Below are 12,850 nucleotides of genomic sequence, written 5' to 3'. Positions count from 1 at the left end.
AAATAGAGCAAAAACAAACATTCTTATCATGTGTTCATAATCAAGAGAAAAGATAATAACCAACCTAACTTTAATTTGTGACTACTATTTATCCTAGAGTTACATTTACTAGCCGCGATACATATACGGACAGTGGGTGACTTGTTTCAAAAGGATTTCGAGGAAGAAAATATAGTAATATCCGAGATTATTGGCTTAAAATATCTTATCCAACACCAACAAGAATGTTACACATCTCCCTTTTTCTTCATTCTTACGAAAAGTGTAGATACCTTCCGCCCACACTAATACACTATCTCACTTCTGAGAGTTGACTTAAAAGGATAAGAGGAAAACCATAGCTTCTAGTCTAGAGTAAAACCAAAACATGGGGGGAGGAGCCATGTTGCCACCATTTACTAGTACAGTAGGACTATCCAACAACTCTTCCAGTTTCAATTTTCCCCATTCTTTGTCATCAATTTGTAACACATCCTTTGAAGAATCTTGGGTCAAGAATCGGTGTATTGATTATGGGCCAAAATCTGAGACTCTTGATATTGAATCATTTGATGATGAAAAAGGAACAAAAGGGTCTCCTTATGACTGGGTATTTGGTTCTGTGCCATCTAGCTGGGAGGTTGAAAAGGCTATGTCTGATCTCCAAAGGTAAAATGATCAAATGAATAATCTTTGCTTTTACGATAAAGCTAATTGATTCTTTTTTTTTCTTTTTCTTTTGGGATAGTTTATTGGAATGCTTTGACTAATCAATAACTTTCTTTTTGTGCTTCCCAACATAGCTTGTACCAAGTCCAAATTATGTAGGAGGGTTGTCTCAGATTGAAACAACAACAACATACTCAGGGAAATTCCGCAAATGGGGTCTAGGGAGGGTAGTGTGTACCCAGAGTCTACTCCTACCTTTGTATAGTTAAAGAGATTGTTTCAGATAGACCCTCGGCTCACGGAAGCCAAATTATGACGAATCTTTAAATACTGAAGAGAGAAAAGTAGATATAGAGGATTATGAAGCCAAATCTTTCTAGTATCGGATCAATTGTTAATTGGATGGTTTAAATTGAATGTGCTAATACTCATGTTGATGTGGCAGCAAGATAAGTTTAAGCTATAACCCAGACTCCCTAATGTTAAAAGATGAAGAATCCAATTCTCCCAAATCCGAAATTTGAAAAAATTGAGAGTATGGTAATTAGAGCCTTTCAACAATTTTCCCAGTTTGCATCTAACAATTACTTGTTTGAATCTTATATACTGTTTTTGCAGTTTCATGAGTGGGTGTAATGATCCTAAAGAAGAGATGAATCAGTCGAGTCTGCTGCAGTCCCATGGATATGCAAGATTTTATGATGCTTTTCGTATGCTTCAAAATGAACCACCAATTCAGGTGTGACATTTTATTCCTGCATTTGATATGTCATTGATCTATATATGTATCTGAAGGGAGTTTATTTGCATGTAGAGATTGGTTGTTTCCTTAGCTAGTGATAGAGCTGTTTGGGAAGCTACGATGAACAACAAGGCTGTTCAGAATCTGCAAGGCTCACTCATATGTGCAGGTTTACATGGATCATATTATTAACTCCTTGTAGACACTTTGTCATTTTCCTTACATTGGTTTGTAGTGTGCTGATAGGAAAAGCTGTTGTTTTCACTCTTCTACTCTTTTTATACAGCTGAAGGGAAAGAATCTCAGAGCTCAACTGAGGAGTCAGACATCGGATCCCTGGTAGTGAAATGGATTATGGGCATCACAACTTCAAAACTCGCGGAGCTGATCCAATCAGTGGGATCATTGTTGAGTGAAATATTCAGTGAAATACTTGAACCAGCCAAGAAAGAAAACCCCACTTCAGAACTGTCTGATCTCTTGGAAGAGAAGCTTAGATCTTCTTTCCTTTTATCAGTTGTTCTGTTGTTGATTGTGGTCGTGACAAGAACCCAAGGAGCTTGATCGGCTTCAAATCGCTCATGAGTGTTTTATATAACAAATTTGCTACATGCTTTGATATAGAGGGAAAAAAAAAAACCTATTGTGAATAATTTTTCATAAGTTATAACCCTCACAATTGCTTCCCTCTCCCGTTCTCCAGATATTACCCGAAGGCATTCTTTTTGTTTAGATTTGTTCCCAACGCCAATCTCTTTTTGCCTCTCGTATAGGGCAGTATTCTGACAGCAGTTCATTCTTTCCATAGTTCTTTTCTCATGGAAATCACAATCAGTTTCCTTCCCACCCCAAATTGTATGGTATTAATTCGTTCTGGGCTGTTGATGTCGTCATAAATTAAACCATCACTAGTACTTTTATGCTTCAGTTTGGAGATCACTCGAATTCAACAAAAATAAAAGAATAAAAAAGGGGTGAGGTGATGAAGAACTATGCTCAACCTCTTAGTATATTCATAAGAGACCAGATGTAACAATGCAATCTGTTAATTTTGGTTTTTCCTGAATTTCCTCTACATTTCATAATCATCATTGTCTTGACAGCAATAGGCAAAAAAAAAAGGAAGATTTTGAACAAGGCTGAGCACCATTTCAGAAAACTAGATTTTGCAGCACTTCAATCACCACTCAGATGTGAGGCCTTTGAAAAGTATCACGATCTAACATCTCTGACTGAAAACTAATGGCATACACATAGCTGGAAAAAGAGATCCAACAAGAGTCGAGAGATTCCCTCAGATTTGTACTTCTACATGAAACTGTTCACAGCACCTAGCAGAGTGCACCAATCATCGAGTCAACCATAATTTAGGGCCCGTTAATTCACGATTGGCAGCAGATCCTTCGTTTGCAAGCTTCTGAATACGAGAAGAGAATTCTTCAGCCTGAACAAATGTAAATGGTATCATTAATTTCTGATATTTAAGGTAAATTTAGAAAGAACCATAACTCCTCTATATTCAGTTTATTAAGGTTTGGGTTCAAGTCTAAACTTGCATCCAGGCGACGCCTTCAACAAAATTAAATCTATTCACAAATGAACAGTAGAAAACAGACCTGTAATGGTAAAAACGTAGGCTATGTATTAATCAGTATCAGTAATAGTAGATCCCTAAAGCATTCACTATGTGGTACAAATTCAGCTGTACCTAGACAGAAGCAATGAATCTACAAAGATAAACTGAAAATGAAATGGCAGAATAGCACCTATTATTGCTTCTTAAGTCAAAAGTCATTTGACATACAATTACATATTATGACAAATTAACAGATACCTGAATAAAATTGAGTGGTGCTTAACAGAACTTAGTTAGCTTACTAGAACAATCTTTGGGCATAAGGCAGAATTTGGGGTAGTAGAGAGAAGAGGTATAATGGACCTTTTGCCCTAAAGTAGATGCATGGGAATATAACCACAGGCCTCAAGAAAGTGATTCCCACCGGCAAATATAATTCATCAGATTGACAAGTCGAGGTGGTGATGCCTTCCTAAATCTTTGAACCGCATGTAGGTGTTGTTTTTTGACAATACCTTTTTTAGCCTCTAACCAAAACTGGACTCTTCGTGCTTATTCATAAGAATTAAATTCAAAACCTTGTCCTATCTATAGATTTTTCTCTGGTGCTTGTGAATTTAAAATGGATAGTAAATTGAATTAAATAGTTAGAAACTTACTAGATTAGTATATCTCACCCTGCAAGATCAATGATTCTCCGATTTAGCACTTACAAGTGCCTATCATACCCTACCTTACCATGCAATATCAAGGACACTTAAGAAAATCATAAAAGAGGCCTTTTAAGATCATATCAACAAAATGATCCAAAAAGAAATGTAAAGGGAAGATGAGTATGATTTCAGCTGAATTGTCAAACAGCTGCTAATACCCCGCATACTCTAAATTACTTTATAAATTTATCTTCTCTGTTAAAACTGTATTAGGGATGGCAATGTCTCCTGACAATATCTATTTCACAAATATAGAAGTTCTTGACTTATACAGAACAATATCGCCATTTTTGTTCCATAAGATTATCTGGAAGATCGAGTTGAAAAACTAAGACTTCCCTTTTTTTTTTTTTCTCCACCTCTCTCCAATCACATCGTTTACTAGTCCAGCGTACTTACTTTTCATTCTGATTTCATTTTTAGGCTACAAAACAAGAGCCAGAAAAAGCATGAGAGGCAATGTTCACCTTTTCATCAATCCACATCAGTGAACTCAATTGATTGTTTAAGATTCGGACAACAACATCAAGCGGTGTCATTCCATCTGGTGCCTCAAGTTCTCCACCCTAAATGAAATAGAAAAATAAACATAAAAATATAAAACCAGTATATTGTATAAACTTTACACCATCTAGTCATAATGCTAAGGTCAGGGGTGGAAGCCGAAATAAATGAAGGTACAAGACCTGGCTCGCATTAAGTGTATTAATGATTGACTTGATCTGCTCTGTCATCTTCTCCATTTCCCTCTCCACAAACTCAGCCTGTTCATACCTGAAATTTCACCAAGTCCTCAGATATTGATGCATTACAATATGTCTGGGTGGAGGATTATAGAGGATAAAAGAGGCAGAAAGAATCTACGATTAAGAAAACCAAAGTTTAGTTCTTGACTGCACAAGGTAGTGGACGAGCTTGCTTCTGCTTGCTGGAGTAACTAAAGGACAGATCAAATCAACAGTTACCTTTTATGGCCCGACTTTTTGCACTAGCAAATGGGTAATATCACCTTCACATGGAAACCATTGCCGCTAAATATATATACTTTTAATCTTCAGGTTAATAAACTTAATTTTTTGCATTAAAATGTACTTCATTCTCTGTTACTTATTACGTATATAGAAAGAAGGTTCCTTTTTTTAACAATAAAAATTTTAAGTGAAAACTAGGCGAAATCACAGCGTGGTACAATTCCAAAATTACACAAGTGCAACATGACAAACAAGGTAGCATGGCACGAACTGTGGACGTTGTTGAAAAATGTATAAAACCAAGCACTAAGCAACCTTGATTCTCCTTTCTTTTCTTTTCCCATTGCCTCATTTTATTTCTTTTCAACTCCCTTATCTCTCCAATTATTTTCATTCAAGCTTCAACGCTCATCATGTCCACATCCAGCAATTGGAATAAAACGAAGAGGCTGCCGGATCTTAGAAAGGGAATAAAAATAATTTGTTTACCTGGTAGCATACTTACGGCCTATTTGTTTTGGATTATAACAATAAATTCAGATGATATAAATACATGATTAGGAAAAATTAATTAAGATAATCATATCTTATTGAAGAAATAGCTCCAGAAAATTATTTTTGAAGCTAAACCTGTTGTCATTGACAAAACCGATTAAATCAGGAAAGTCTATAGAATCCGAGGAAATAATCCAAACAAAAAGAACCCTCATTTTATTGGTTGGAATACGTAGGAACTACTCTAAAGCACATATATATGATAACTAACTTAATTATCTGTAAAGTGGTTTACAAAAGAATGTATTAAGAAGGAACTTTAATGTCTCAGCAGATGTTGCAACGTTTAAGCTCCACGAAAAAATTCTTGACCATTTGCTATTACATGAAAGAATGGGCTTATTATCTCAATTACTTGTTACTTATTTCATCTTCATTACTACAATTGAAATTGGCTCATTAAGATGGAAACAGAAGACAGCAACATAATGCATTTTATCATGCTTGTTTAAGGTCATTAACCACTCCAGTCAAAGAAATGGAATGAGATTTTTGCAGCTAATACTATTAACAAGCTGGATACGAATTTCGAAAGCCCATCATTATGCGATGGCTTCAAAGAAACAAGAAACAAAGAAGATTAACCAAACATGCACTCACATTGCATCCCTTGTTGATGCAGCTTCATCATCAAGAATCACACCTCTCTCATCTTTGTAAATTCTGTCAGCTTCTTCTTCCATGCTTTGCAATGCCTTGTCAACCTAACAGAAGTGAGAAAAAAGAGAATGAACTTCTGCCACGACATCATTCCAGAACAAGTTAGAGCACAGTGTATACATAGAATCAACAAAGCTAATTACCGATGAGTATCATAAATGCACGGGGTTATTACCATAGTATATGTCCCTTAAAATGATAATCACTATAAATCACAAACCAGGAGTTACAAGAAAGAAAACAAAGCAACTGCTAAGCACTGCCTTAAGTAGGTAGAGAAGATCCACTCAACAATTAACACAATACTCATCATATATACAACAATAACAACGATAACCCAGTGAAATCCCGCTAGTGGGGTCTGGGGAGGGTAGTGTGTACGCATACCTTACCCCTACCCCAAGGGGAATACTCATCATATATACAAGGTAAACAATATTATGCCTTGCCTCAGTCCATCCTCAACCATGGATGACAAATTGAGAAGATTTCAGAAGATCTAAACTTATATGAACTTGAAATAGATGTTGAATTGACAATTCATTTCGCCAAAACATGCCCTTGTTAAACAGGTGAGAGGTGTATGGACTAATAAATCCTTCTAAATACTCTATAATTTTAACATACCCTAGTCAGATTCTTTGTAGGAAGACCTATGATGCCTAGAATTGAAATATGACAGCTGGAATTGAGTAGCGCTACCATAGTACAAGGGATAGAAAGATATCTGAAAAATTGAAAGGCAAGTTCAATAGAGCGGGACAACCATGTTACACGAGAGTGATCATTAGGCCTATCTAATGATTAAGGACCAGGCAGAATAAAGCACGTTGAGGGAAGTCCTAAAATCTCGACATCAATGCATACTTAGCCATGATTAAAACACAACGGAAGCAAAGGATCAAACTAATTCTGATTAAACTAGTTATACGTGCAAGAGATTATAAGATACAGAGAACCACTGAGTTGCCTTAAAGGCAAAGCATTTTGTACCGGAATGTAGTGGTCCCAGGCAGAACAGAATGAATAAGATTAAAGTAGCAACCTTAATGGATCTGGAATGGCATAGTTATTGATACCGGCTAATAACAGCTTTCTTCAATGATACATTGACACTGAAAGCATGCACAAGTTGGGTATCAAAGAATCTCATTCAATTACTCCAGACACATCAACCAAATTAGGATTTGGAAACACGTCTTCAGAAGACCATTTTAGGCATTTTACCACCAATATATTGGTTAAAATTGCACAAGATGAGATAAGCATGGAATGCTTTCACAATCACATAAAGTATTAGACATTAGAACATGAAATGAACGACTCAAATTGCAGGAAAAGATAATGCTCATTAAGTAACCTCTTCCTGATGAGTCTCAATTAGCTCCAGTTGTCGCTCTAAGCTGGTTTGTGTCTCAACAACCTTTGCAACTTCGCTCTGAGATAGTAAAAACGTAATTGCAGATGTCAAATTTCCTATGAAATAACTGAGGACGCAATTTATACAAGTATGTTTAACCAAACCATAACTAAAGAACAAGGCTACAATCCTACTAGTAACTCTATTAACAGAAAATTAGCGGCAGAGCTTAACTAGAATGAACATAGTGCTCCATTATTAATCTCATAAGAATACGAGTAGATTTCTTAATAGGAAACATCTACCTAACTGTTACACAAGGAAATTTGAAAAAAAATTCTCACCACTGAGGGAGGTTTGGGGGGCTTAGAGCTAACTGAATACAGCAGATACAAAATAGAAATGCATTTACAGAGATCATGAATTACATCTAGAATTTAAAGAAGAATGCCGACTTTAAGAGCCCGTTTGGACATAAGAAATTTTTCCCTTTTTTCCAAAAAAATTTCAATATTTTCCGAAATCCGCGTTTGTTCATAAAATTTCCAAGTTTCAATTGAAGATGCATTTTACAAATTTTCGAAAAATTGAAAAACTCCAAAAATCTGTTTTTCAAAATTTTCACTCGCAAAACTTCAAAAACAACCCAAAATTATATTCATGTCCAAACACAACTCTAAATTTCAAATACCATTTTCACTTGAAATTTTTTTTACCCTTTTTTGGAATTTTATAATTCTTATGTCCAAACGCCCACTAAATAAACTTCGAGTTACCTCTAGTCTGAGAAGAATATCACGGTTCTGCAAGATCCTTTTGTCCCAGTCAGCTATTGCATTAGCCTGCTTTCTAAATTTTGCAGCGCGTTCTTGCAGCTCAGCGTTCCATTCCTTGATGATCTTTCATTGAAATAAGGAATATGCAATAAGTTCAATAGGTAACAATGTAACTAACAGGAAAAAGTGAATTCCTCAACAAGAAACAGGGATGGGTGATAATCCACTGAAAAAGCCTCGACAACCGACCAAGAAAATACTAAAGTTACTGCCTCTATCACCTATCCTCCCTTGTGAAGTATGTTCATATAATTAATTTTTTGCTAAACATTGCTCCGCCAAAAAAAATGAAACTTCGGCATGTTCAAGGAATCAAGCCTATAGTTCAATACATGTAATCCAAAGCTAAGTGCATTGGATCAAACTAGAATTTGACTAACAAGGGAAAAGATAGTGAAAAACATACTACCCAATTTTTAGCACATATATTACCTCTTCTACAGACTTTCCTGTAATTTCTGAAGGTAATTTCGGTGTGGAAGTGGCAGCTACAGTAGAAGTTGAAGTAGTCCTGCAGAAAAAGGGACAAATTCAAAGTCAAGCTAATGCACATACAGCCGGTCACAGCAAAATTTGAACTCAACTGATTAATAGATTCGCTAATTAGTTGCAATTAAATTCTAAAAATAGTGTGTTTTAGACAGTTAGACATGAGCAGGGAAAGGAGAAGCAGAAGAACTCTTTAATTCATAATAGAAGAGACTCTTCTCTTTACTAAATAAAACTACCACGGAAGCAAACAGAAGCGAACTTATTTGATATTACTACTTTTTTTAATAACCATATTTTTTTTTATATTATTACAACTGAATCCAGCCTAGGTGATTTTTGAGAGGACTAATTGTGACTAGCGCTGCACTATTCTACAAATTCACGATAAACATTAAACAGTATTGACAAGCAATTCTAGTTTCTTCTTCCCCATTGACTTCTTTGTGATCATTGGAACTTTTTTTGGGTTAGGATACAATAATGAATTTACTGATGTTGGAAAACAATACAGGTAGCATCCAGAGAAAAAAGAAGAAAAACAGAACCTACATACTTCTGTACAGATAATACTTAATCGCCTTTCAAAACATAATAGCCAATTGCCTACACTAATAGAAACCTTGTGGGTGCTCCAAAAATTAACCTTTGTAATCCTAATATGTTCCAATTTAGAGCTTTAAACTTGATAGTTCTCACGGTGACAAAAAGGAACTCACATACTTCCTTACAAGATTTGAGGAATTTTGTGAATTAGAAGAAAGAAGTTAGGAGAATAAGAGACCAGCAAGCCATACAAAACTAACAGTAACTGGATAAGCTTTCTGCAATATTTGGAGGCCTAATGATCTGAAAAGTCAATCAGTGGAGGACTGCGAAGGCCCGAAAGCTTTTTTGAAATAAATTATTACAGTGTTACATCACAAAGAAAACCCAAAAATGCTGCTCCATCCAACCACACACGCTGAAGTGAACTCATCAACTATCTACTGCAGTCACAAAGTCATTCATTTACTTTTCACTTTTCATCTACAAAACTCTCTTCACTGGGACATAACCCAGGGGCTTTACTCAGTCAGATAAAAAGGTTTTAAGTTACTTTACAATAAAGCAAATACATACCCACTACTAGCAGTTGCAGTCAAGGCTGATGATGTCGGAGCTGCTGAACTTGTTGCAGCGCCAGAAGTTGTGCTTGGGACACCTAAGGAGTAAGGAAAAAACCTTATAATAACCATGATATTGAACAAATGACACTTAAAATTTCATACCTATGAATTGCTTGAAACAGGACAAAGTAACATAGGGGGAAATGACATTATCAAACCAGAGTTGCCACACTTACAAAACTGATTACTTGATAGTACACTCCCTCCTTCCCAAAATTTTAGTCTGCTTTGCTTTATGAGGCTTACTTGTTGTTGTTTGCTTTATGAGGGTCAATTTCACCCTACTTTGAGCTTAAAAAGGATGATAATTTCATTCTTTGAAATTAATAACTAAATGTTTACGAACTACAAAAAATATTATCACTTACTATTTTTCATCAAAAGAACAGCAAAATACATTTGATAACTTAGTCAATGATTTATTTGGCTCTTATGGTAGCAGCAATTCAAAACAGAAGATAAACGATGCACTATTTATTTCAGGATGTGTAAACGATTAAGCAAACTACTACCATCAGTCCTTGTAAACGTATTAAAGTTCTTCAAACATTTCCATATGATCTCACAATGTTGTTCTTATCCTAACAAATCAGGTATATAGTGCTCAGTTTTGTAATTACTATTGAGATTAAACAACCCAGTTTAAGCTCAAAAGAGTTCTTCCTCGATTCGATGTGTCAGTTTAGCTCAGCATTGCTTTGCCTTCCATTTTACTTTCTGAAGTCATAGACAACGAATCCACCAGTCTGGGTGTGAAGTTCCCTTAACAACTAACTTCACTTCATTAATCAATTAAAGTTCCATTAAAGTATATTGGCCACTAGAGTCCAATCATACGCAAGTTTAGTTATCATATGATACAACAGCTACAATATAGACAACAACATTCAACCAAAAGTACTAGTGAAACTTACTAAAGCTTGGCACAGCCGCAGTTGATGCAGATGTTTTGCTAGACAGCGAAAAACTTGTGGTTGGAGCAGCAGCACTTGTTGTTGAAGCTGAAGAAGAGGGTGCAGCATTAAATGCAGGAAATGTCAGAGATGAACCAGTCCCGGTTCCACTAGTTGTAGAAACAGCAGAGGAAGCTCCCGTAGCAGTTGCAGTGGTAGAAATGCTGGTGGTAGTAGTAGTAGTAACTGTCGAAAACAAAGGCGATGAAGCAATTGAAAAACCGGTACTAGCAGGTTTGGACACCGGGGTTGCACTTGAAGAAGCAGTACTGGAAGACGTATTAAATGGAAAAGCAGTAGTCAGTGAAGGAGCACTCGAAGCGGCTGCAGAGCTTCCTGTCCCTTTTGTAACTGAAAATGACAGAGAAGTAGAAGCTGAAAAAGGCGATGGCGATGATGAAGAGACTGAAGCTGGCGTGGTCCCAAATGCAGTTGAAAAGGAAAATGCTGGTGCAGGTGAGCTAGACGCTTTCGCTGATAATGAAAATGCAGGTGCTGCTGAACTTGACGCTGATAATGAAAATGCAGGTGCAGGTGAACTAGACACTATCGCTGATAATGAAAATGCAGGTGCTGCTGAACTTGACGCTGATAATGGAAATGCAGGTGCAGGTGAATTTGGCGTTGATAATGAAAACGCTGCAGGTGCTGCTGAACTAGTTGATGACGTGGCGAGTGAAAATCCCGGTGCAGAAGATACCGAAGTGGTGGTTGCAGCACTTGACTGTGAAAATGACGGGGCAAAAGATGCTGAACTGGCAGCTGCTGAGCTGGCAAACGAAAATGCCGGTGAAGAAAATGCGGATGCTGATGAGGCCGAACCAGAAAAACCGAATGGAGTGGTGGAAGAAAAAGTAGTGCTAGTAGTAGTTGCTGCAGTTGCAGTAGAAGAAGCAGTTAATGGTGATGAAAACAGAGAAGATGAAGAAGAACCAAATAAGCCCAAGCTTGAACTTGAACCCGAACCAGAGACCGACCCAAACAAGCCCCGCGACGGAGTACTTGACGACCCGAAAAGTGCAGAACTACCGAAGGGGGATGAATTGGCAGCGGCGGTAGCTGAAGTTGTCCCAAACAATGGGGAACTACTAGCAGATGTAGTGGATCCGAACAGGTTCGTAGTGGTACCAGAACCGGACGAAGATCCGAGTAAGTTTGAAGTGGTACCCGAACCGGAAGAAGATCCGAATAAGCCGGGTGTGGGACTGGAACCAGAAGAAGCACTAGATGAAAAGCCAAACGACGCTGTAGAAGCACCGGTAGAAGAAGAGCCGAAACCGGCGAAAGAAAAGGAAGGACAGGAAGAGGCTGAAGAAGCAGAAGAGCCAAATCCAAAAGGAGCAGACGTGGCGGGGCTAGGGTTAGGGTTTGAGAAGGAAAATGAGGAAGAAACGGTAGCAGCAGCGGTGTTAGGCGTGGAGGAAAAAGACGGGTTTGAAGAGAAGGAGAAGGGCGAAGAAGAGGAGGAGAATGAAAAGCCTGTCGACATTGTTATCGGAGCTACGGTGGCGCGTGTATCCTACTTCTTACTTGTTCAAAATTCACCGCCGGAGCAGGAGAGGAAAGGAGAGTAGCAGCAGGGGATAGTGAGGGTTTTTCAATGGGCGAACTGCGTAGAGAATAAGCCGAGCAGTTGGCCCTGTCCAATTTCTTGTTTTGAAATTTTGCCCCTCCAACTTATGTCTTTGGACAATTTTAGGAAACAAAGTTTTTTGAAAAGAAAAAAAGTTCATGCAAAACAAAAAGAATTTCATTCCTAGATTGTCCAAAAGACAACATCTACCGTAGCCAAAACTTACCCCTATTTTTTAAAAGATATTTTTTTAAAATAACTAACTTTTCAAAAATATTTTTCCAAATACTCTTTTTGGAGTTTTAAAGTTTTTAAAATATTTGAAATTTTGAGTTTGAAATTTTTCAAAAGAAATTTACTTTATTTAACAATAACTTCACAAACATACATCTTTCTTGAAAACTCAAAACCTAAGTTAATTGCCTTCATGGTTAATCATTCACATAAATCAAGTTAATAGTGAGTGTATACGGTCAAAATCGGCTTACCCGATTTTGCTATTTGATCAAGATGAGGGAGTTGCGGCAAGGATGACCTCGTAAAGAATCAGACCCGAGCTCGAAGACGAGGCATCGAGTCCAAAGATTAAAGTGTCTGTCGAGACC

The 12,850-nt window shown here is 37.1% G+C and overlaps 2 protein-coding genes across 2 annotated transcripts; one reads left to right on the top strand and one right to left on the bottom strand.

The window, feature by feature from the left end:
- Positions 1-179: 179 nt before the first annotated feature.
- Positions 180-2,236, top strand: LOC104245915 (uncharacterized). The gene is made up of 4 exons (XM_009801619.2): positions 180-648; positions 1,267-1,387; positions 1,463-1,559; positions 1,677-2,236. The coding sequence occupies exons 1-4, from the start codon at positions 368-370 to the stop codon at positions 1,952-1,954; spliced, it is 777 nt and encodes a 258-aa protein (XP_009799921.1). The 5' UTR covers positions 180-367; the 3' UTR covers positions 1,955-2,236.
- Positions 2,237-2,365: 129 nt separating this feature from the next.
- On the bottom strand, positions 2,366-12,312 carry LOC104245914 (nuclear pore complex protein NUP62). The gene is made up of 9 exons (XM_009801618.2): positions 10,634-12,312; positions 9,673-9,754; positions 8,494-8,572; positions 8,002-8,124; positions 7,226-7,303; positions 5,806-5,909; positions 4,366-4,453; positions 4,147-4,245; positions 2,366-2,834 (listed from the first exon to the last, which is right to left on the bottom strand). Exons 1-9 carry the CDS (start codon positions 12,159-12,161, stop codon positions 2,739-2,741), a joined length of 2,277 nt encoding a protein of 758 aa, XP_009799920.1. The 5' UTR covers positions 12,162-12,312; the 3' UTR covers positions 2,366-2,738.
- Between the last annotated feature and the right edge of the window lie 538 nt (positions 12,313-12,850).

The sequence above is a fragment of the Nicotiana sylvestris genome, chromosome 1, assembly GCF_000393655.2.
Source record: "Nicotiana sylvestris chromosome 1, ASM39365v2, whole genome shotgun sequence".
Lineage (NCBI taxonomy): Eukaryota > Viridiplantae > Streptophyta > Magnoliopsida > Solanales > Solanaceae > Nicotiana > Nicotiana sylvestris.
The sequence above is the reverse complement of the archived record's forward strand: the minus strand, read 5'-3'. Positions and strand labels throughout refer to the sequence as shown.